Raw genomic sequence first — 25,163 nt, 5'->3', positions numbered from 1 at the left:
TTTTTAATTTTTAGTAGAGATGGGGCTTTGTCATGTTGACCAGGCTGGTCTCAAGGGATCCTCTCACCTCAGCCTCCCAAAGTGCTGCGATTCCATGCCCGAGCCGTCATGCCTGGCCAGCTCATAATGAATTAAGTAGTATGAGATGGGGTGTGTGTGTGTGTGTGTGTGTGTGTGTGTATATATATATAATATATATGGGTTTTTTGGTAACTAGCTTTTAAAGCTAAGCATTCTTTTAGATTGATTGATGTTGATGTATGTAGATCTAGAGTGTTCATTTGAATTGCTGTATAGGATTCTATTGTATGAATATATTATTGCTTATCTATTTCCCTACTGAAAGACCATTAGATTATTTCTGCCATTTCCTATGGCAATATGCGTGTCAATAATAATTATAATAGCAGCTGACACTTAGCATGTTTATTTTCTTTTTTTTTTTTTTTGAGACGGAGTTTCGCTCTTGTTGTCCAGGCTGGAGTGTAGTGGCGCGATCTCGGCTCACTGCAACCTCCGCCTCCTGGGTTCAGGCAATTCTCCTGCCTCAGCCTCCCGAGTAGCTGGGACTACAGGCATGCGCCACCATGCCCAGCTGATTTTTTGTATTTTTAGTAGAGACGGGGTTTCACCATGTTGACCAGGATGGTCTCGATCTCTTGACCTCGTGATCCACCCGCCTTGGCCTCCCAAAGTGCTGGGATTACAGGCGTGAGCCACTGCGCCCGGCCAGCATGTTTATTTTCTAAGAGTTCATATACATGAAAGTATTTAACACATTTAATCATTAGAGCATCTTATGAGATAAGAGCTATTATGTACATTTTATATATTAGGAAACTGAGGCAGAGAGGTTAGTAAATTGCTCAGGTTCTTGTACATGTCTCCTTGTAACTTGTATGAGAGAGTGTCTCCAGAATAAATGTGTGTAATTCTATGTATGCACAATTTCAACTTTCATAGATATGACTGAGTTGCCCGTAGTGGTTGTCCCACTTTGGATAATAAATTATAGCATCACCCTAGTTGATGATGGAGGGAGGTTGCTGGCATGTTAGTCTGGTTCATTCACCTCAGAGTAATCCTGGCTAACTGCATCCCCTCTACTAAAATTCAAAGCTCCTATCAGTAGCCTTCCCCATACAACTTTCTCTCCAGATTCTGGTAACAGTTATTTCTTCTTGTTTCTTCAGTTTGAAAAAATGGCAGTGGGTTCATTATTATCAGTTATCACTACAGTACTAGGGTACTGTACTGTCCATTCTGGTTGTCCTATATTTTCCTCTATCTTTGCAAATACTCCTTTTAATAAGTAAACTCAAATTACCCAGTTTTAGTGTACCATTTCTTAACTGATTGAACCGCTACGGAAATATGGTGTATGACTTGTTATATTTTAATTAAATGATTCTTTAAGGTGTATTTGAAACTAGGTTCAAGTGAGTAATGATATGAATATAATTGGGCTGAGTGCAGTGGGTCATGCCTGCAGCACTTTGGGATGCTGAGGCAGGGGATTCCTTGAGCCCTAAAGTTTGAGTCTGTCCTGGGCAACATAGTGAGACTTTGTCTCTACAAAAAAAATTTAAAAATATTAGCTGGGCGTGATGGCATGCACTGTAGTCCCAGCTATTTGGAAGGCTGAGGCAGGAGGATTGCTTGAGCCCAGGAGGTTCAGGCTGTAGTGAGCTGTGATTGTGTCACCGCACTCCAGACTGGGTGACAGAGCAAGACCTTGTCTCAAAAGAAAAAAAAAAGAATGTAGCGCCGGGCGCGGTGGCTCAAGCCTGTAATCCCAGCACTTTGGGAGGCCGAGGCGGGTGGATCACGAGGTCAAGAGATCGAGACCATCCTGGTCAACATGGTGAAACCCCGTCTCTACTAAAAATACAAAACATTAGCTGGGCATGGTGGCACGTGCCTGTAATCCCAGCTACTCAGGAGATTGAGGCAGGAGAATTGCCTGAACCCAGGAGGCGGAGGCTGCGGTGAGCCGAGGTCACGCCATTGCACTCCAGCCTGGGTAACAAGAGTGAAACTCCGTCTCCAAAAAAAAAAAAAAAAAAAAAAAAGAATGTAATTAATTTTACAGAGCTTTCACATACATTCTCATTTTAAGTACATTAAATACTTGAATTTTTATATGATACTTTGCAAGCTATTAATGCTAATTAACTTTTAATCTTTTCAGATGAAGTTGGAGCCCTTGTTTTTGACATTGGATCCTATACTGTGAGAGCTGGTTATGCTGGTGAGGACTGTCCCAAGGTAGGTGTAATGTTAGAGTTAATTGGATATGTAGAGCCATTCATGTAAATTAAATTCATCCAGAAATTCTGATTCAAAACAAATACCATAAAGACATTAGTTGGGGAAAAAAATGCCTCCTTGGTAAAAGGTGAAACTCCTATATCATGCTTCTGACTCTTACAGGTCGATTTTCCTACAGCTATTGGTATGGTGGTGGAAAGAGACGACGGAAGCACACTGATGGAAATAGATGGCGATAAAGGCAAACAAGGAGGTCCCACCTACTACATAGATACCAATGCTCTGCGGGTTCCGAGGGAGAATATGGAGGCCATTTCACCTCTAAAAAATGGGATGGGTATGACGTTTTCCCAATGGAATTGATTATAGAGGGTACATGGTATATTTTAGATATAAAGCAGTGGCTTCTTATAATTTGAACATCAGCCATGTTTTTTGTTTTTTATTCCACAAACTGATTTCCAGACACTGAGAATACAAAGATGAATAAGAAATGTTCTTTTTCCTCAAAAGCTTACAGTTAGTGGAAACAGATGTTTACATACGAATAATGGTGCACTGTGGGACAAATGCTACAATATAGGTATGTGCAGTAAGCAATGGGATTAGAGAGGAGAGTATTTGACTAGTGTTGGGAGTCAGTGATGGTTTTCACAAAGGTCGTAACTCATGATGAATCTTGATCAATGAATAAGAATTAGCCTAGCTGACAAAGCTGGGTAAAGCAGAGGGCCCAGCATGTGTGAAGGGATGGAGTTATAAAAGAAGCTTATGTGCTCAGAAATGTAATACAATTACATATGGCTGCAGCATTGGGCTCATTAGAGTCAGTAGCAGATAAGGTAGGTAGAGAGCCATCATAAAAGGGCTTGTAAACCGTCCCAGGGTTATATTAAACTAGTTGCTGAAGGATAACCCCAAAGGGATTTAAACAGATGTGATATGCTCATATTTGCCAGCAGGAAAGATTAATAGTAATATGTAGGCTCGATTGAAGGGAGACGGTAGAGACAGGAAGTTCAGTAGGGAGGTAAGAGTCCAGATCAGAAATCAAGACGGTTTAAGCTGTTAGATCATACTGGTAGAGATTTTGAAGGGACTTTCAGGGTAACCAGGAGACGGTGGTACAAAGTGATCGAGGGAGTAAAAGCAAAAGAGGACTCAAAGTTTCCTAGATTTTTGGTTGGGGCAACTCTACACAGAGAGCACCATGCATTGAGATAGGAATAGAAAAGGAAGGAGCAAGTGTTATGGTTTTAAAAGGCATGGTTGGCTGGGCATGGTGACTTACACCTGTATAATTCCAGCACTTTGGAAGGCCAAGACAGCAGGTGAATTGCTTGAGTCTAGGAGTTCAAGACCAGCCTGGGCAACATGGCAAAACCCCATCTCTACTAAAAATATAAACATTAGCCAGGTGTGGTGATGCATACCTGTAATCTCAGCTACTCAAGAGTCTGAGGCACAAGAATCATTTGAACCCAGGCTGCAGAGATTGCAGTAAGCTAGGATCCCGTGACTGCATTCCAGCCTGGATGACAGAGTGAGACTCTGTCTCAAAAAAAAAGGCAAGGTTATTAGGCATACCCAGAATCACTCTCAGGTTCAGTTACTCACAAACAAGTCTCACTCACAGGACTTAGCATATGGTTGTACTCACTGCTAAGATTTATTGTACTGAAGATTCAGATACAAAACAACATCGACAAAGGGAAAAGGGATGGGATGATGAAGTCCAGATGCAAACTTCTGAGAGTCTCCTCACAGAGGAGTCGTACAGGATGTGCTTAATCTCTCCAGCAACAAATTACAACATGTGTTATCTTCCAGGAGAACTCTGAGACTCAGTACGCAAGGATTTTACAGAGGGCTGGTTATGTAGGTACCATCTACCTGGCATGTAACAAAATTTAGATTCTCAGAAGGAAGGCAAGTTTTCAGAACCAACATTGTACAAACAGTGTAGGTATAGCAAGCTACTCTTACCATTTAGGGACAAGTGTTATATGAACGTCGGGAACTGTATGCCAGTCATGTTTCCAGACACCAGCTAAGAGTCAGCCTTGCAAGCAGGCCTTTCTCAGGCTTGCAGTGTTAACTCTTTCATGGGTTCACTGAGTTCAAAGTGCTCAGAATATCCAGGTGCTAATTCAGCAAGTAGGTGAATAAAAGGTCATAAGAAGGATTTGAAGATATGGAGTTGCATTTTATTACTCTGAAAAAAAATTGGAATATGAGAAGAAGATTGAAGATGGAGTTCCTGGGGAAGACTTGTATATTTTGACTAATAGAGGATAAAAGGTCCTCTTGAAGGAGAAGGAAAGGGAACAATTGGGATGTAGGAAAAAAATCAGAATAAGAAAAGAAAAAGTTTCAGTGATTCTCAGTGTTTTCTGCCGTGACATTGAAAGCTTTACACTGAGAAAGAGAGAAGTTAAAAAAAAAATCCAGGTGGGCCTGTGGAAGTATATTATATAATTAATGACATTTTTTTCTTTGGGCCATGACAGGAAAGTTTGTAAACTCTTGTGTAGGCAATGCTGTCATAATTTAGAGAAGCCAGATGATTAAAAATGTGGAGTACCCATGAATTTGCCTATTAGAAGGTCGTTAGTGTCAGTTCTAGTGGAATGTTTAGGAAGCCAAATTGAAGACATATGCTCTTCTCTAATTTTTAACATGTCTTTTTGTTTTTTTCCAAATAGACTTTAAGTTTTTTGAGTGTCGGGTCTAGACCATACATTCTTTTTTTTAACCCCAGCAGTAGGGCCATACAGTTCTTCTGTACTTCCTGTGATCATTCTGATCACATTCTGGGCCTCTGATAAGTACTTATTGAATTGAATAACATTTATTGGGTATTTTAGGCCTGTTAGATTAATTACATTTGGGACAGATCTGGGGGCTGGAGGGACCAAAAAGAAAACAAAGGTACTCTATATAAGGTACTGTGTTAGGAAGTTGATCTGTAAAATCAGTAGGTTCTGTATACTGAAGTATTAATTGTCAAGTCAGAGAAACAGTATCTCAAAAGATGCTGTATTCGTCTTCAACTATGCGTTGTTTCTAAGTTACTAATTTTATCTTCTAGTCGAAGACTGGGATAGTTTCCAGGCCATTTTGGATCATACCTACAAAATGCATGTCAAATCAGAAGCCAGCCTCCATCCTGTTCTCATGTCAGAGGCACCGGTGAGATAAAGACTTTCTTTTTCACATTTCTCTAGTTTTTTTTTTTTTTTTTTCTTTTTTTCCTTTAGTTTTTAACTCAATTGATGACTATTTCTTTTTCTTTAAAGAGGCATAGAAATTCATATTTTGAATTTGAAAATTAGGAAAAAGGGATTAATTTTTAATACTATTATATAACTCTTATTTTACTGTTCCAATAAATAAAATATCCAGGGAACAACAAAACACCCTAATGGATTTTGTGGTTATTTCTGTATTTCCAATTATTTGTTTAACATTTTATTTCCTTGAACTGCGTCTCATTTTGATTTATGAATCATTTCTTGTGCCCCAAGGGCAGTGTGTATCTAGTTTTATTTAAGTCTCCAAGAGAGAACTGAGATGTTGAACGAAGGCTGGAAATTTTTGGACCAAAGTCTCTTGTGAAACACATTTGGTACAGAGACAAAAAGGTCCCAGAAAGCAAGCATAATGGTCATAAATGATCAGTATTGTATTGTTACCAACTTATAGTTTCTTTTATGAATACCAATTATAAATGGGAGAATTTGGTGGTCTAAAATTCATACTTAGGATTTGGATTGCCATATTTACTCTTTAGATTTAATAATATGTTTATAAGAATTCTGATTTCCTCATGTGGAAAAGTCTGTAATTTCTAGAATTTATAGAAGCAATTTTATTAAGTAATTTTAATTCTTATCTGATTGATTTAGTAAATTTAATCTATATCTAAAGAAATATTATAGAGGTTTTGCTTTTCATTTTTGTGAGATATTGTGAAAGATTATTTGCCATGGTATTTTATTCTGTTTATGATGTTTTATATCTGTTAATATAGTGCTATATTTTATCTGGAGATAAATCAACTTTTTAATTCTTAATAAATAACTTGCATTTCTTTTTTCCCTCTTCTCAAGTGGAATACTAGAGCAAAGAGAGAGAAACTGACAGAGTTAATGTTTGAACACTACAACATCCCTGCATTCTTCCTTTGCAAAACTGCAGTTTTGACGGCGTATCCTTGAAAGTAATACCTTTCCTTTTGAAGTATATATGATACTACTGAATGTGAGAGTAGAAGACATAAGCCAATTACTGCTTGTTCAGAAGTTGTTTCGTTCCCTTCTCTCTTGCTTTTTAGCTATCCATCTTTTAATATTTTTTATTAAAACTGATGATATACCAGAAGGTATGAGGGAAATAAAATAACACTCAAATTCTGAGTGTTAAGATGTTTTTGTTTTTAAGAAGGGGTATGTGGATAGGAGGCAATGTCTAATCATTTATCTTAGGTGAACTGAAGATTGCCATTTTCTCCCTCCCTTCCAGTGTCACAGAAAATTGGAAATTGGCTGTAAATTCATTCCCTTTGATGACATTTAGCCATCAAGTCCTACCTGTTCTTCTTCCCTGCCATTTGCTTCTCTCTCTCCCACTGCCACTGCATTCGGTGGAAGCTGGTTCCAGGATTGCTGAAGCACATCCTCTTGTCTGCCCATTCTTTACATTGCAGCTCTAACAATCTATTTTTATTTATTTATTTATTTATTTGGTAGAGATGGCGTTTTGCCATGTTGCCTGGGCTGATCTCGAACTCCTGGACTCAAGCGATCTGCTCGCCTCAGTCTCCCAAAGTGCTGGGATTACAGGCATGAGCCACCGTGCCCAGCCTCTAATAATCTTTCTCAAGGGCTAGTCTGCTTTTAGCCAGAGTCATCTTCCACATTTCTCCCTTTATTTTGCTTTCAGACTATGCTGAAGTACTTGCAGTTCTCTGACCTCGGTGTGTTTTCTTGCCTCTTGGTCTTCCCACATGCTCCTGCTCTGCCCATATTCCTTTCCCCAGCTTACAATTGGATATCCCAGGAATAGGTTTCTCTTTTATGTCCCCACCTTCCCCAGGGCATCCTGAGCTTTTCTTTTTACAGCTTTACTGATCATCTACTTCACTAAACAGAATAACCTTCAGGGAAAAGACAATTTTGGTGCACCTTTATGTGACTTCTGTATTAAAGGAATTTTGGTCCCAGGTGAGCGGTCTCCCTCCTTATTAAGCACCAGACTTAGTAGACACCTAATAGACGTTCAGTAAATATTTGATGAGTGAGTGAATGTCCGTACTCCCAAACATGAGTTGTATGTGCAGGTAGGATAGGCCTTCTGCAGTACAGAGCTGTGGGAAATGGGATCTGCCAGTATTCACTAGCTGTGGAATTCACCTGGAATAGCTTTTCCATCCATTGAGTTGGAGGAGATAGGAACTGCCATGTGGTTGCCAAACCGCTGAAATGGCCCTTCAGTGCTGTATGACAATGGTTGTAGTCCCTAGCTTAAAGGCCATAACTTCCCACTGTTCTTACGAAGTTTCTGTGCATTTGTTAAATGAATGCATCTTAATTTGTTGTGAGCTCTTTGATAACTCTCCAGAGACTTTCAATGATTATGTTAATTTTGACCAGCTTTATAGTAGTAGATGTCTCTAGGACAAAGGTTTCCCTGAGTTTCTGATACCTCCAGTCCTGCCTCTTGCCATTTGTTTTTAAGCCAGAATTATTTGATAACAATTTTTATCCCTAGATTCACTGTAATACATTTTTAACTATAAGGTATATGTTTAAGAAATAATTTCTGAGACAGTATAAGAGCCTGCCCTTTACAATAAACATGACTTTAGCGGCCTTGATACTTTCTTTTCCTTAATGTTTTAAACTAGATTTGCTAATGGTCGTTCTACTGGGCTAATTTTGGACAGTGGAGCCACTCATACCACTGCAATTCCAGTCCACGATGGCTATGTCCTTCAGCAAGGTAAATGCGTTTAACCAGGATACACTGAGATGATTTTAGATGTCATGAGGACACACATAATGAAATAAAGTGATGAGTAGCACTATCAAAGCATATCAGTTTCTGAATAATATCTTTATGTTAAAAATCTTCAGTATGTAATGCGTATTTAAAACTGATGTGTTGAAGGATAGTTCAGTTCATTTTACCTGAAAAAGTTATTCATATAAACACACCCACAGAGGAAATTTGTTACAGGAAGTTTGGACTTAATGCTGTCTTAGCCTTGTTTCATCTGTCTCATAGGCATTGTGAAATCCCCTCTTGCTGGAGACTTTATTACTATGCAATGCAGAGAGCTCTTCCAAGAAATGAATATTGAATTGGTTCCTCCATATATGATTGCATCAAAAGTAAGTAATTACTGACTTTTCTTTGCAGAACTTACCTCCAGGTCCCCACCCCTATGAAATGAACTCCATTAACCCAGCATCTCTTGGTACTCTCAGGAAGCTGTTCGGGAAGGATCTCCAGCAAACTGGAAAAGAAAGGAGAAGTTGCCGCAGGTTACGAGGTCTTGGCATAATTATATGTGTAATGTAAGTAACTTTATTCTCCACAAAAATGTCACAGACTTTTTCCATGAGTATTAAAAAAAAGTAGATACAGGCTATACATCGTTGAGTAAAATATGGATACTTTATATTTTCAAGCTCTTTATTTTTTATTACTAAATAATTTAGAAGATTAAATAGAACATGATCTCAGGGTCATGCTCTATATTTTTAATGACATTTTACTAAAAAAGGAACTTTGCTAGGGGAGGCATGCTTTTCATACTTGCCAAACAAATATCTCTACAAATTGCTACATATTAACTTGGATTACTGTGGTGAGACCTGGAAGGAATTTTAGTTTCATGCTATTCTTCTGAACATCCTTGGCTGAGAAAATGGTTTCAGGTTTTGTAGAGACTTACTAGTATGTCTCAGCTTGTTCTGTTTCCCAGCATCAGTCAGCCGTATGAAAAATGTGTTTCTGTTCAGAACAAGGAACCCATGAAAGATTCTCTTTACTAAAAACCCATCTCTGAACATATGGCTTACTGATGGGGAAGAGGTTAGCAAAGCCACCTGACACCACAGATACACCGTAATTTCTTTTTTTTTTTTCTTTAAAAAAAAAACATATTTTAGGATTGGGGTACACATGCAGGTTTGTTATATAGATAAACTTGTGTCACGGGGGTTTGTTACACAGATTATTGTCCCCCAGGTACGAAGCCTAGTACCCAGTAGTTATTCTGTGTGCTCCATTCACTCCTCTCTCAGGGAGGCCCCACTGTCTATATTCCCTTCTTTGTGTCCATGCGTTATCATCATCTAGCTCCCAGTTGTAAGTGAAAATGTGTGGTATTTGTTTGATTTTCTGTTCCTGTGTTAGTTTGCTGAGGATAATGGCCTCCAGCTCCATCCATGTTCCTTCAAAGGACATGATCTCATTCTCTTTTTTTCACTGCATAGTATTCCATGATATGTATGTACCACATTTTCTTTATCTAGCCTTCCACTGATGGGCATTTATTTTGTGTGTTTGCTATTGTGAATAGTGGTGCCTTGAACATATGCACACATGTGTCTTTATGATAGGCTGATTTATGTTCCTTTGGGTATATACCCAGTAATGAGATGGCTGGGTCAAATGGTAGTTCTGGGCCAGGCATGGTGGCTCAGGCCTGTAATTTGAGAGGCTGAGGTGGGTAGATCCTTTGAGCCCAGGAGTTTGAGACCAGCCTGGGAAACATGGCAAAACCCTGTCTCTACAAAAGCATAGAGATATAGCGTAAGTTGGTCTGGGTGCAATGGCTCATGCCTGTAGTCCAGCACTTTGGGTGGCTGAAGCAGGCGGATCACCTGAGATCAGGAGTTCAAAACCAGCCTGGCCAACATGGTGAAACCCCGTCTGTTCTAAAAAATATAAAAAAATCAGCTGGGCATGGTGGTGGGTGCCTGTAATCCCAGCTACTCAAGGAGGCTGAGGTAGGAGAATTGCTCGAACCTGGGAGGCGGAGGTTGCAGTGAGCCGACACTGTGCCGCTGCACTCCAGCCTGGGTGACAGAGTGAGATTCCTTCTCAAAACAACAAAAAAATAAAAATCAGTTAAGTGTGGGGGCGTGCACCTTTAGTCCCAGCTGCTTGGGAGACTGAGGTGGGAGAATCACCTGACCCCAGGGAGGTCAAGGCTACAGTGTGCCGTGATTGCGCCAGTGCACACTAGCCTGGGCAACAGAGTGAGACCCTCATCTCAAAAAAAACCCCAAATGGTCATTCTGTTTTTAGCTTTTTGAGGAATTGCCACACTACTTTCAACAATGTTTGAACTAATTTGCATTCCCACCAAAAGTGAATAAATGTTTCCTTTTCTCTGCAACCTTGTCAGCAGCATATGTTATTTTAATTTTATTATTATTGTTTTTTTTTTTTTTTCAAGACAGTCTTGCTCTGTCGCCCAGGCTGGAGTGCAGTGGTACAATCTTGGCTCCCTGCAACTTCCGCCTCCACCTCCTGGGTTCAAGCGATTCTTCTGCCTCAGTCTCCTGAGTAGTTGGAATTATAGGCACGTGCTGCCACACCTGGCTAATTTTTGTATTTTTAGTAGAGATGAGGTTTCACCATGTTGGCCAGGCTGATCTCAAACTCTTGACCTCGTGATCCACCCTCCTTGGCCTCCCAAAGTGCTGGGATTACAGGTGTGAGCCGTCATACTCGGCCGTATTTTTTTACTTTTTAATAACAGCCATTCTGACTGGTGTGGGATGGTATCTCATTGTGGTTTTAATTTTCATTTCTCTGATGATCAATGATAATGAGCTGTTTTTCATATGGTGTTGGCCGAATGTATGTTTTCTTTTGAAGTGTCTGTTCATGTCCTTTGCCTGCTTTTTAATGAGGCGGTTTGTCTTTTCTTTGTAAATTTGTTTAAGTTCCTTACAGAAGCTGGATATTAGACCTTTGTTAGAGACATAGTTTGCAAATACTTTCCCCACTTCTGTAGGTTGTTTACTCTGTTGATAAAAATTAATGTGTATCTAGCAAAAGAAAATAAGAGTAAAATTATGAGTCATTATTTACTATGAGAAGGATCATATCTACCTGACAGGTTTTTAAAAAATTATTTCATATATACACATATATTTTTTTAAAGACAGGGTTGGTCGCATGTGGTGGCTCACATCTGTAATCACAGCACTTTGGGAGGCTGAGGCTGGTGGATCCCAAGGTCAAGAGGTAGAGACTATCCTGACCAAAATGGTGAAACTCCGTCTCTACTAAAAATACAAAAATTAGCCAAGTATCGTGCCGGGCACCTGTAGTCCCAGCTACTTGGGAGGCTGACACAGGAGAGTTGCTTGAACCCGGGATGTAGAGGTTGCACTGAGCTGAAATTGCACAACTGCATTCAAGCCTGGATGACCAAGCAAAACTGTCTGGAAAAAAAAAAAAAAGACAGGGTCTCGCTCTGTCACCCAAGCTGGAGTGCAGTGTTGCATTTGTAGTACAGTGCAGCCTCAAACACCTGGGCTCCTCCCGCCTCAGCCTCCTAAAGGACTATAGGTGCACGCCACCATGTCTAGCTAATATTTTTATTTTTTATTTATTTTATATTATTTTTATTTTATTTTTTTGAGACAGAGTCTCACTCTTGCCCAGGCTGGAGTGCAGTAGTGCAATCTTGGCTCACAGCAACCTCCACCTCCTGGGTTCAAGTGATTCTCCTGCCTCAGCCTCCTGAGTAGCTAGGACTATTTAGTAGAGATGGGGTTTCACCATGTTAGCCAAGATGGTCTTGTTCTCCTGACCTCGTGATCTGCCCGCCTTGGCCTCCAAAAGTGCTGGGATTACAGGTGTGAGCCACCGCTGTATTGCCCAGGCTGGTCTTGAACTCCTGGCCTCAAGTGATCCTCCTGCCTTGGCCTCTCAAAGTGCTGAGATTTCAGGCATGAACCACTGCAGCCCGCTCTATCTGACAGTTTTTGCACCTAAAAATAAAGCTTTTTTTAATATGAGGAAAAATTAGGATGATTAGTCATTTTTTCTAGATATTAAACAAGATTTTTCTAGAGGTCATATTAGTTCATAGCATTTTATTAAACTTTTATACACTGTACAGTCATTAAAAGTTATGTATATATGTTGCTTCTAATCTAGCTTATTTTTAAGGAGAAACTCGTCTTCTGAAGTTGATTTTGTTATGCAGGACTGTGGTGCAGGGGTTCCCTGTTGTTCATCTCTTATGTTTGTGTCATAACTGTTGTAACTTAAATGTGTGTAATTTAGCTTCTAATGCAAATGTTTAGAATTGGGTTTCTTGATACTCAGAATCCTTGTGAGGTAGATTTATACTCTTAAAATGATTTACCCATACAGAAACATGGTCCAGTTTTATTCTGAAAAGTATTTAAAATATGTTATAAAAGTGTAGATTACAAAGATAAATCTCAACCTTGTTTTTTAAACTTTTTTTCTTTTACTCATAGTGTGTTATCCAGGATTTTCAAGCTTCAGTACTTCAAGTGTCAGATTCAACTTATGATGAACAGTATGTTTTCTTATTTAAATTGTTACTTTATAAATAAGGAAAGGATTTGTTTAAAAAATATCATGGAAAGTCCTTAATTGAATAATGCTTAAAATATTCTCACTCCCATTATTTTACAAGTTGATAATTCCCTAGTAGTTTATCATTTTGAAGAGAATTAATTTAGTCTTTTGTGTTATACTGTTTAATACGTTTTCAGAGTGGCTGCACAGATGCCAACTGTTCATTATGAATTCCCCAATGGCTACAATTGCGATTTTGGTGCAGAGCGGCTAAAGATTCCGGAAGGATTATTTGACCCTTCCAATGTAAAGGTATAAAAGCTTATTTCGTAATGAGCCTGGCTTTTCCTGTATGTGTAAGGAGTGTTTGTGATTATAAAGTAAGACTAAATGTTTTGGATATGCTTTAACCGTTTGAAGTTCTTCCATGTGACTGCTTGTTTTCTTTTGTTGTAGGGGTTATCAGGAAACACAATGTTAGGAGTCAGTCACGTCGTCACCACGAGTGTTGGGATGTGTGATATTGATATCAGACCAGTAAGTGCCAGATCTTTTAGGGGACTGAAGTGTCCCCAAGTCATTGTTAGGTTGTCAATGTCATTGACTTTGAAGTTTGTTTTATAACAGTAGAGGTAAAAAGAGGAAGTACTGAAAAAGGAAAAATCAAAACTCTAGAGCTATGGAGTCCAGTTTGGTAGCTACACGCTACATGTGGCAATTTAAATTAAATAAAAACTTAAAATTCATCTCTTCAGTTATCTTAGCCTCATTATACATGTGGCTGGTGGCTGCTGCAGCAGGCAGCGCAGATACAGAACATTTGCATCATCACAGAAAGTTCTTGTAGACAGTGTCGCGCTAGAGATTTTCTGAAATGTGGCAAACCAAAATATGTATTGGTGATTTTCTTACAGATAGCACAACTTCTGCTTTTATTTTTCAGGAAGGTGTGGTTTAAATTATGTGAGTAACTTTTACGTGAAGTTTATAATAGATGATCTTCATATTTTTTTGTGCTTTGTCAGGTTTTAAATACTAGCTCCATATTATATACTTCACTCATTATCAGTGATAGGTCCTTGGAGACTGCAACTTTAAATGAAATGATTATAGTAGGTTCTTGAAGGACATTGTTTCAGGAAAAAAATTGGTTTTGTTACATGTCATTTTGCTGAAAGTCAGTTTCGAAGGACATATTGATGACATTAAGTGGGGACAGACTTATCTTATTTAAACCTGATTCAGCTTATTGCCCGCAGACTGCCTGGATTTTGAGTAAATTAATTTGCTTAAAGCATAGTGCTAATAGCTACTATATTGTTCAGAAAAGGCTTTGAATGGCTGTGAAAATCATGCTTTATTTCACCAGAAACCTAGCAGGCATATGATGTTTCAAGGACCAATAGGAGTGTCAGTTTGGGATTTTTTTTAGCACAAATACAAGCCCACCTTTGGGGAAAGGTAATTGAAGTATATTTATTACAACAGTGGTAACTTTGTTTTTAGTGAAATTTCTCCTTTTAACTAATGAGATCCTTTTTTATTCCATTTTCTACTTCAAAATTTAGATGATTTAGACATTTGGAATGTGTTTTAAAAATAGGAACTTATCCACTAAAACAGGTTGACTTTTAACTTTCTGAAGCATACATGCAAATTCAAAGTAAATATATTTTGTATAAGTAGTAGTTTATTTTTATTTGGGGAGGCCTCAGCATGTGTGTTTTGGAAAAGCTCCCATGTGCTTCTGATGCATACCTCTGTAAAAGAGAAAGGTAGCAATCATTTTGGACAGGAATATGTTCAGAGTTTATTTTTGTCCATCATAATCATAAAATAATCTGTCTAATTTTGAGTATCTTAACTTCCAGATGAGCATTCTTTTTCAAAATATTTGTAATTTTAATTTTTGGCTGGCAGTTGGTATTAAATTTTCCAGATGAGCATTCTAAGATAAAGCTGTTATAAAATACGCTTCTATTATTTGCAGCTATCTGCCAAAAAATATGATCATTTTTAGAACGATTCTTTTAAGTTAGCGGCTCTTAAAACTTTGTGCACATTAAACTAATCTTGGGAGTTAAAAAGCGTGCCTGCCAGGCACAGTGGCGTGTAGTCCCAGCTGCTTGGGAGCCTGAGACAGGATTGTTGGAAGCCAGGAGTTTGAGGCTGTGGTACGTTATGATTGTGCCTGTGAATAGCCACTGCATTCCAGTGTAGGCAATATAGCGAGACCCTGTCTCTAAAAGTAATCTTGCCTGGATCCCCTTCCCAGAAATTTGTATTTAATTGCCCCTAGGAATTTGTGTTTTAAAAGCTCCTTATATGAGTTGAATGTATAGCCAGGAAGGAAGGATCGATGGATTAAGCTATTAAGTGTATATAATAGTAAAACATTTCCAAAAAAAAAAAAAAAAAGAAAGGGAAAATTGTAGTAGAGGACATGGTTATATTTGTAGTTGTATTTAAAACTTTTGGAAACATTTGGAACGAATTGATTTTTCTTTTATTTTTATCCTAGGGTCTCTATGGCAGTGTCATAGTGGCTGGAGGAAACACACTAATACAGAGTTTCACTGACAGGCTGAATAGAGAGCTGTCTCAGAAAACTCCTCCAGTAAGTCCTGTTCTTGAATGGTATTCTTCAGTCATATATATTCTCACTGATGGTGTAATGTCATAGATGAGGGTTTATTTTTTAATAGAGAGATGATATATGTACCTGGTAGAGTATTACTAAAGTTAATATCCTACAACCAAGTTTTCTTAGTTGACATCTGTTAGTTTCTCTTAAATTATTTGAGTCTCATTTATTAACTTAATATTTAAGTGCCTATAGTCTACTAGGCACTAGTCCTGCACGCCAAGGGCTCTGTCTACTAGCATGTTCGACATGCAGAAAATGACGACTGTAACATGCTAAACAGTTCAGTATGCCATGAACCAGGTGTTATCGGGAACACCGAGAAGCCACTGCTTAACTCTGCGAGTATCAGAGGATAGCCTCATTAGGAAGCTATGGTTTGAATGAATAGTTCAACTCATTGCTAATTTAAGAAAGGATATCTAAATGGAATAAAACCATTTGCAAAAATATTAAGAGAAGATGGGTATGTTTCAGTAATTCAAAGTAGTTGGCTTTCAGTCTGTACAGAAGTGGGGAAAGCAGTATGGCTAGAAAGATGGATTAGTTTCCTAGAGCTGCCATAACAAGATACAGGTTAGTGGCTTAAAACAACCGAAATTCATTGTCTTGTAGTTCTTGAGGCCAGCAGCCTCAAGGTGTCAGTGGGGCTATGCTGAATCTATACGGGAAAATACTTCCTTCACAGGGTAAAATATTGCAGTAGGCTGATGAGCACGTATGTTTGTTTTAAAAAGATCAGTGGGTGTATTGTAAGAACTTTTACAAGGATAGAAAACCTTGGTTTCAGAAGATAATTTATATAGTACTTCGCTAACAGAATGACAGTTGTAATCCTTTAACTTTAAATTTAAAAATTCTATTGGCTGGGCATGGTGGCTCACACCTGTAATCCCAGCACTTTGGGAGGCCAAGGCGGGTGGATTACAAGGTCAAACCAGCCTGGCCAACATGGTGAAACCCTGTCTCTACTAATAATACAAAAATTAGCCGGGTGTGGTGGCACGTGCCTGTAGTCCCAGCTACTCGGGAGGCTGAGGCAGGAGAATTGCTTGAACCCTGGAAGCAGAGGTTGCAGTGAGCTGAGATGGCGCCACTGCACTCCAGCCTGGGTGACAGACCAAGACTCTAGCTCAGGGAAAAAAAAAAAAAAAAAAGAAAACAACAACAAAAACTTAAAAGTGTTTTTTTGTAAGGTTGTTCTGCACTAAATACTAAATTTAAAAAACCTTAGTGGTTACATTTACATAGGCCTAACAATATCTATAGATCTGTATATTTCATAGTCTTGGTTTCCCATATAAAAGAATGTTTTACATATGCCACGTTTCCATAATTAAGTGAAAGAACAGGAAAAATATTCTACTTAATAGTTACCCATCTTTCATACCTACAAAAACCCATGTTTACCCTATCCCCAGTCCCTTCTACCCACCCATATCCCATACTCTACCCCTGCTGCACTTAGAAAAGCTCACAGAATGTGTTCATTTATAGAATAATTTGAAGATGTCAGCAACTTGAGCACTGTCCCCAGAGGCAGATTCCTTGGTAGGAAGAAAAAAAGCTCTTGATAAAGAAAGTGACATAGGGGATAGTACTGTGCAATAAAATGACATATTATCAAGAGAAAGTGAGAGTCAAAACAGAAGCACTGATTTGGAAGGAAAGTAGTATAAATAAAAAATTAACCTGAAATCTGATGGCTGCGTTTTTATTTGGAAGGGTTGGGGTGAACTAAGGAGGTATTAGGATAGTATGAAGGCCGAGAAAGGAAGCAGTTAGATAAGGTTGGGGAGGACTACAGAACAGGAGGCAGATTGGGATAATGACTATGTTTGTGTAGATTAAAATTTTCTTAAAAAAATCCCAAACTAAAATGCAAAGATTAAATTTTTCTAAAAAAATAAATAATTATGTTTGGGTTAGATGAAATGAAATAATACATAAAGTCTTAGCACAGTACCAGATGTATAGTGTTAGGTATGGGTTTGCTCTTTTAGGATAGAAATTGTGAATGCTACACTTCAGTATGCACTTTTCTAAAGTTTGTATGTTTTCTCATCACATAATTGCATATTAAAAGCCATAATCGAAGTACTTTAAAAAAATGTATACATTAGTCTAACCTATGCTTGTTATCCTAGCTATTTGAAAATTAGTCAGTGTTTGAACTACAGGGAACCATTAAGAAGTCTGTCAAAATCGAATTTCCTGGCTGGGTGCGGTGGCTCATGCATGTAATCCCAGCAGTTTGGGAGTCTGAAATGGGCAGATTGCTTAATTGCAAAAGTTCAAGACCAGCCTGGAAAATATGGAGAGCAAGACCCTGTCTCTATTTAAAAAAAAAAAAAAAGAAAAAGGAATTTCCTAAGTTGAGTCATAAGATTTGATTGTATAATGTGCATTCTTCTCTCTGTTTCAGAGTATGCGGTTGAAATTGATTGCAAATAATACAACGGTGGAACGGAGGTTTAGCTCCTGGATTGGTGGCTCCATTCTAGCCTCCTTGGTTAGTGAATGAGCTACTTTGCAAAAATATTCTTACTGAATTATACTAAATTTAGTAAAAATACTAAAAATAATTCCAGTGCTTCATTTATCTTTGCATTTTAAAACTGTCAAATGAGTGGAGGACCTAATAGGATAACCAGTTTTATGTGTTCTGATGTAACAGAATGCCTCTTTGCCTAAATAGTGGACATTTGTCACCCTAATTCCAATTTCCCTTCTCAAAAAGAGATGGAAATACGTTAATGTATGCATACCTTTTCTAATAGCACCCCCACTGGCACTGGTCAGGGCTTGTCTGGAGTGCATTTAAAATTAAATAATTCCTTCTCAAGTTCTGGTCATTCCCAGTCTCCCAGTGAATACAGGAAGACAGGAATTGGTTGGAGCAAATGGTGAAGTCATGGTGCTGGGTCTAAGATGTTGCTTGGACTACCATCTGCCTTGACTAAGGAGAAAAACTCCTGGTACTTTTCTGCATCCTGGACTTAGAGCGTTTCTCCCTTTATATACGGTAACATATATCTGTGCATGGTATACTTAACATATATACTGTATATAAAGGGGGAGAATACACTTTACCTCAGAGCAACAAAAGTCAATGTCATTAAGTACTCAGTCAAGCCTTCCTACAGTTCCCGTTATTGCCTTAGGGTGGCATCAAGCCGTCATACCTAAACCCTTAGTCTTCCTTGCCAGTTTTTCTAAATCCTGTGCAGTGTAACAGATACAGAAGAACTTAGTATTCTTTCTAACCATAAAGGCAAGGCTGTGTTTAGATGGTTGTGGAGGAGGGCAGAAATAAGAAGAGAATACTTGAGTACTGTTTTGGAGGACAGGATTCTTAAATGAATTCTTCAAAGTTTAGGAGTTGTGCAAATAAGATGTTACAAGAAAAAAAAAGGCTGGTGCAGTGGCTCACACCTCTAATTCCAGCACTTTGGGAGGCTGAGGCAGGAGGATCGCATGTGCCCAGGAGTACAAGACCAGCCTGGGCAAGAGAGTGCGACCCCATCCCGACATCAATTAAAAATGAGGCATGGTGGCACGCCCCTGGAGTCCCAGGCTGAGGTGGGAGGATCCCTTGAACCAAGCAAGGAGCTAGAGGTTGTTGTGAGCTACGATCACGCCATTGGACTCCGGCCTGGCTGACAGAGCAAGACCCTCTCTCAAAAAATAAAAAGAAAAGCCGTTTCTAGTAAGAAGTAAGCCGTTATTAATTATATAAATTTCTTTCCATTTTACAGGGTACCTTTCAGCAGATGTGGATTTCCAAACAAGAATATGAAGAAGGAGGGAAGCAGTGTGTAGAAAGAAAATGCCCTTGAGAAAGAGTTCCCAAGCTTCTACCTTCCTTTGTCACCTTACGTTTCATAGCTTTAGTATACTCAGGAAAAGAACGACCATCTTTTGTAGAATGTTTATACATTTTTGCATATTTCAATTTCCACTTAAATTTTTTAAGGCTTTAACTGGCTCTATAAATTAAGTTTGTGCTTTCCTTGAAATGTACTTATTCTTATTACAAGCATTTTATAATTTTGTATAAATGTCTATTTTCTCTAAATATTTTGCTTTCAGTAAAATGCTTTCCAACTCTGTTTAGTATATGAATTACCAGTGGATTGGTAGGATTGCTTTTTATTGACTAGTAAAAGTTACTGCCTATGCTTTTTACCTTAGGCTTACATAATTAAATAAAAATTAGCCATTCCAGAAATATTTTTTGGACTGTTGTACATTGTGACTTACTACTTGAAGGACTAAATGTATTATCATTACTTTGAATCAAAGTACTGTTTATTAACAGCAGTACCCACATCCTCTTCATATCCTATTAACAATAGTTACCCAAGTTCAGAAACTACAGTATTGCCTTTGGTGTGGCAGTTATGCAGGTGACATTAAAGCCTGCTTAAATGTCAGAAATTATAAACTGGGAATTTAATCTGAACTTTTTACTTGATTTTTAGAAAATAAATTAGCTTCTACCAAATTAGCTAATTAGCATGCCATATTAACACTTAGAACAACTAATCAGTGAAGTCACTTACTTGACTAAAAACAGAATTTCTTTATAAACCACTTAACATATTTATTTACTCTTATACACAGACTTATGCAAGAAAAACAAAATGGTAAATTTAAGAGTTCAGACATCCTAGACAGGACTTGATTTCTGGGCTTCCGCGAGATGTGGAAACTTCTTTAGAAGAATTTTTGATTTCTTCTTCTCTAAATTTTCCTTCCGTGCTTTGATGCGGGCTCGTTTCTCACGTTCCAGTCTAGAATTAAAAGAGCATAACAGCAATTTATACAAAAGTATGTCCCTGTTATTCAATACTATCAAAATATGCATAAATCAATTACATCAAAGCCTCAAACATGCCAGTCTCTGTATTTGGTGTGTTCTGTATATTATTAAACTTAAACAGTAATCACTGTAAACCTACACAAGTCAAGAGCATCTGAAACCCTATACCAACTATCCCTCCCTATTTCCTGACTAGAATGAATGTCCAGATCTTATGAACCTGTAACTGACTGGGCCTTAAATTCAATCCTGATATGACTAAGCTTCATCTTTTAGCAGGTGTTATTCTCTCTGTTTATAGGGGAAATGATAAGCTACAGTGAGTAGCATTTGAAAGTAGGGAATTCCTACAAGTTTCAGGATATATCTCAGGATGTCAAAAATCTAATGTGCTCAATAAAATTACAGGGTTTCTAAAACACGACAGAAAGACAACCTAACACCTTGCTAAGAGATGATTCTTAGGCTCTGGCTAGATTATTCTTTAAATGAGTTTGTTCCCACACATCAGTACCCCAGGACACAACACATCTGCTGCACAAATCACAACATAAATTTTACTTGACCTGTCAACATAGGAGTTGTAAAAATTGAAAATGAAAAATCCTTGGATACCAAGCCTCTACTGTATTTAAATTCCTATCTTAGAGGATATTGATGAATAGAAATAAGCTTATATAAATATAACAAAGAGATGTACTGCTGAAGTTACTAGTTTTTTGGGAAAAAGATAATATGCTAGTACTATGGGAAAGGTCACAGAAATTTGAGATAAGTATTACAGCTGGGTGAAGTAAAAATGCACATACACAGGGGAAAAAAAGACTAAACAAAGTCAAAATGGGATCACCCATTCTATTCATCAATCTTTGCTCCAACTAAATTTTGACCATTTACAAAACGTAAGAAACTATCTGAAAGGAAAAAGTTTTGCTATTCTTATGAATACTCAGAAGATGATGCTACATTCTCTGATGGTGAGGCTAGAAAAGGTATTTTCAAAAACAAAATCATTAGAATATGTATAAAACCTGTAAAGTGATACTGGATTGACATTTCTCATTATTTTTAAAGTTATTTACAACTTCACCATGTGACTAAGGGACAAACGGATCAAAGAGCACCACATGGCTTGGAGCAATCCCAGAAAATAACAGTGTAGTCAGATTTTTTCCATTGCTTAGCATTTAACTAGGTCTTAAATGTGAATAGGAAAGACTTAAAAGCTGTAGCAACAGGAGAAGCACAAGTGGAAAATGAGCAAGGAACATTTAGGAAACAAGGCAAGAGTTCCAACTTTGACGAAGAGTAGGTAGCTGAGACTTGCAGGAATGCCGGGAGGAAAAGAGTTTCCAGTTTTATCCTGTAGACAAGAAGCTGCTGTATGTTTCTGAACAGCACTGATGTGATTTAAAAAAAAAAAAAAAAGGCTTGAGGAAAATGAGCCAGGAGGCAGTATTTGAATGGACTGGAGTAAAGAACACGTTTGGCAGTTCAACCTGAAGACGCTGCCCCAGGGCAAAGCAGTGGGAGAAGAAGAGATCCTGGAGACGTTCAGCAGCAAGATTGAAATCTAGGACTGATTACATACACAGCAGTGGTGATGAAGAAGACATGGTTTAGTGCCCACGCAGACTGGGCATTCTACAGATAAAGTGAGGACAGGGGTAGCTGGTTCAGTGGGGAAGATGAGTAATTTTAAATGTGATTCTAAAGTACATTAAACACTTTAGAGCCAAGTTTAGAGACAGATTACATTCCTGTTTAAATTGTTTTTACAAGTTTGTTTTGGTATGAAAATCTTTCGGGGGAGAAAATTGGTTTTCGAGGAACTTGCTAAAAGTAGAATGTATTATTCAAGAGAGTCGTTAAAAGCTGTGGTTCTTGTGCTACTATTGTGCTGCTACAATTTCCCCTTTAATTTTCCAGCTGCTTTCCCAGCTTTGAATTCTATTTCTAGCACCTTTAGCCGGAGCTCTGGTTCCTCTGCCCTGTCTCTCTCTGGAGCCACAGCAATGGGAGTTGAGTAGTACCCTTGGCCCAGGAAACCATAAGCTTGCTGTACTTTTCCCTTCTACTTGCAGTTTTTGGGTATTAAACTCCAACCTATTTAAAACTCCATCCTATTTAAAATAGCTCTTTAAAAAAAAATCTGAAGTTTGTATGGTTATCAGCGAGTGGTTCATGGGAACACTGAACTCCTCTGTCATAACAGAAGCCCTGTGTTCTTCCTACTCCGGGATAAACCTTGACGAAGGAGACCCAGGCATCTGGGATCACCTCCCCCTTGACTTCCATACTGCATTTCAATAGAAGAAAAGGCTGGCCACCTGGCACCTCCTTAATCACCTTCCTGTAAATAACACGCTTGGTATTGGGGAAACTCTCTGGAAGACACTGTTTTTACTTAAACAAGATCCTTTTCACATGTGATTTCTAAAACTGTAAACCCAGAAACCTTTTCACATGTAATTCCTAAAGCTGTAAATCCAAAACCCTTTCACTCGTGATTTCTAAGGCTGTAAACCTAAGATTCTTTCTTGTGTAATATCTAGAGTGTAAGCCTATATAAAGGCAAAACCTTTCTTTGTTGGACGAGCTGGATTTAGATAAATCATCGCCCGGCTCCCGGCCGTAATAATAAACCCCTTCCTTCCCCGTTCTGTGTTCGAGAGCTCTGTTTCTCACGGCCATTCCTGTTACAACCTCATGAAGGAAAAATGTGCTGGAGGAAATATTTGGAGATCAACATTCTTCAGGATAACATGAGTTTATTTTTATCTTTTCATGAGTTTAGATATAATACAACAGACTTCTCTTCCTAGCCCCTTTTCTTTTTAACAGCCTTGGAGTAACATGAAGTCACATTATATGCAGTTGAATTATTTGGGCCTTCATTTTCATATAGCAGTAGAAAGTTTTCTATATACATATAGATAGAAAAATAGAAAGGGAATAAAACTTTTGAAATGATACGTACTATAATGTTAACAGTGGCTATTTCTTTTTTTTTTTTTTTCCTTTTTTTTTGAGACAGAGTCTCACTCTGTCACCCAGGCCGGAGTGCAGTGGTGTAATCTCAGCTCACTGTGACCTCCGCCTTCCAGGTTCAAGCGATTCTCGTGCCTCTGCTTCCTAAGTGGCTGAGATTACAGGTGCACACCACCACGGCTGGCTAATTTTTGTACTTTTAGTACAGACAGGTTTTCGCCACGTTGGCCAGGCTGGTCTCGAACTCTCCTGACCTCAAGTGATCTACCTGCCTCAGCCTCCCAAAGTGCTGGGATTACAGGCGTGAGCCACCGTGCTTAGCCAACAGTGGCTTTTCTGAAGGTGAGCTTATATATGACTTCAATTTTTCTTTCTACCTGACTTTCCTATTTTTTAAATTTCTTATGTAATAACAGAAATTAAAATTTAAAGAAAGCTTAACGTATGTCATCTGGTATAAAGATAACATGTTTTATTATTAAGGGTACTTGTGCTCACCTGAGAAAACGGTCCACATAAGGCATTGCGAAGAATCGTTTCCTATTGTATCTTTTATTTAGGTGCCAAGGTATAGGCCACGGCTTGAACTTGTGCCTGCCAATAAGGCAAAAAGTTACTTGCCTTAAAGAAAACATTTAATACAATTTCACTTTCCTAATTTACCTCAAATGGGTTAGTCCAAATAAAAATTAGTAGAAAATAAAATAGATAAATGCTCTTAATGAGATGCTTTGGCAATTCCTCTCTTTTCTGTTTTGGACTTACTGGTTATAGACAGCATACGCTCTCCAATTTGGTTCCAAGCAGCCCTGTTACCACCAACTCCATTAAAAGAACCTACCAAATGAGTCATAGTGGCATACTGTCAAGAGTACAGGGAAGGGCTCTAAGCAAAACGCCTTCCCCATTCTGCCTACGTTAAAAGTCTAATGATGCTTCATCTTGGTTGTTCATCCCAAAGGTAAATGAAATTCCTTCTGCGGGGGGGTTATTTGCCTTTGGGTTGAACAGCCTCACTTCAGAAGGAGGTTTATTTACACCAGCTTTTCTCAGTTATTTATGCCTCAGCATGACTGTTAATTATCAAATCCTTTCCCGAAGGCTGACAAGAGTGTGGGATTTGGATGCAGGAGCAACAAGGAGGTATAAAAAAAAAACTATTTCATAATTTGTAGGGCTTATCCTGATGGCAATGGGAGCAAACTGAAACTGGTTCATGTGACATTCCCTGAGACTTTAAAAAAAAATAGTTCCAGGTTCTCAAGGGGCAAAGAGGACAGATGTGTGTCCTGATGTTAGCTTCATGGGTTTTACACCTTCTGAAGTGACATGTGTACACGTACATTCTTCTGGGGAAATTATCAATTAACTTTCATCAAATTCTCAAAAGGTCTTGTGATTCACGTAAGATTAAGAACCACACTCTCTTCCTTTCTCCGCCATCGTGGCGTGTGCTTTACTCTGTTTCTCGCCATGTCTTCTCACAAGACTTTAAGGATTAAGCGATTCCTGGCCAAGAAACAAAAGCAAAATCGTCCCATTCCCCAGTGGATTCGGATGAAAACTGGTAATAAAATCAGGTACAACTCCAAAAGGAGACATTGGAGAAGAACCCAGCTGGGTCTATAACAAATTACACATGAGATGGACACATATTTATGCTGTCTGAAGGTCACAATCGTGTTACCAAATCAAGCTGAAAAATGTCACCACTATCTGGAGAAGTTTGAACAGTTTCCTCTCTGGATCTGTTATGAAGGCATTAGTTAGTACAACCCACAGTGCTTCCATTATTCATGTTAAAAAAAAAAAAAAAAAAAAAAAAAAAAAAAAAAAAAAGCTTTTTTT

At 38.4% G+C, this 25,163-nt stretch overlaps 2 protein-coding genes and 1 pseudogene across 3 annotated transcripts in view; 2 read left to right on the top strand and 1 right to left on the bottom strand.

Moving 5' to 3' along the window:
• The window catches only part of ACTL6A (actin like 6A), a 24,696-nt gene extending 4,963 nt beyond the window's left edge, over nucleotides 1-19,733 (top strand). For both annotated transcript variants that reach the window (XM_032298513.1, XM_032298514.1), the window contains exons 2-14: nucleotides 2,192-2,268; nucleotides 2,434-2,608; nucleotides 5,363-5,463; nucleotides 6,384-6,481; nucleotides 8,180-8,274; nucleotides 8,560-8,666; nucleotides 8,763-8,852; nucleotides 12,792-12,853; nucleotides 13,053-13,167; nucleotides 13,312-13,392; nucleotides 15,377-15,472; nucleotides 17,925-18,011; nucleotides 19,258-19,733. In XM_032298513.1, the coding sequence (XP_032154404.1) occupies nucleotides 2,192-2,268; nucleotides 2,434-2,608; nucleotides 5,363-5,463; nucleotides 6,384-6,481; nucleotides 8,180-8,274; nucleotides 8,560-8,666; nucleotides 8,763-8,852; nucleotides 12,792-12,853; nucleotides 13,053-13,167; nucleotides 13,312-13,392; nucleotides 15,377-15,472; nucleotides 17,925-18,011; nucleotides 19,258-19,338 (1,265 nt within the window). In that variant the 3' untranslated portion in view covers nucleotides 19,339-19,733. The remainder of the gene's footprint in view (nucleotides 1-2,191; nucleotides 2,269-2,433; nucleotides 2,609-5,362; nucleotides 5,464-6,383; nucleotides 6,482-8,179; nucleotides 8,275-8,559; nucleotides 8,667-8,762; nucleotides 8,853-12,791; nucleotides 12,854-13,052; nucleotides 13,168-13,311; nucleotides 13,393-15,376; nucleotides 15,473-17,924; nucleotides 18,012-19,257) is intronic.
• The window catches only part of MRPL47 (mitochondrial ribosomal protein L47), a 17,579-nt gene continuing 12,051 nt past the window's right edge, over nucleotides 19,636-25,163 (bottom strand). The window contains exons 6-7 of the mRNA XM_032298515.1: nucleotides 23,814-23,909; nucleotides 19,636-20,295 (exon numbers count right to left, since the gene is read on the bottom strand). Of these exons, the coding sequence (XP_032154406.1) occupies nucleotides 20,172-20,295; nucleotides 23,814-23,909 (220 nt within the window). The 3' untranslated portion in view covers nucleotides 19,636-20,171. The remainder of the gene's footprint in view (nucleotides 20,296-23,813; nucleotides 23,910-25,163) is intronic.
• On the top strand, nucleotides 24,762-25,148 carry LOC116564987 (annotated as a pseudogene).

The sequence above is a fragment of the Sapajus apella genome, unplaced genomic scaffold (genome assembly GCF_009761245.1).
Source record: "Sapajus apella isolate SASKATOON/1434 unplaced genomic scaffold, GSC_monkey_1.0 scaffold38, whole genome shotgun sequence".
NCBI lineage: Eukaryota > Metazoa > Chordata > Mammalia > Primates > Cebidae > Sapajus > Sapajus apella.
This window is presented reverse-complemented; position numbering and strand designations above follow the sequence as displayed.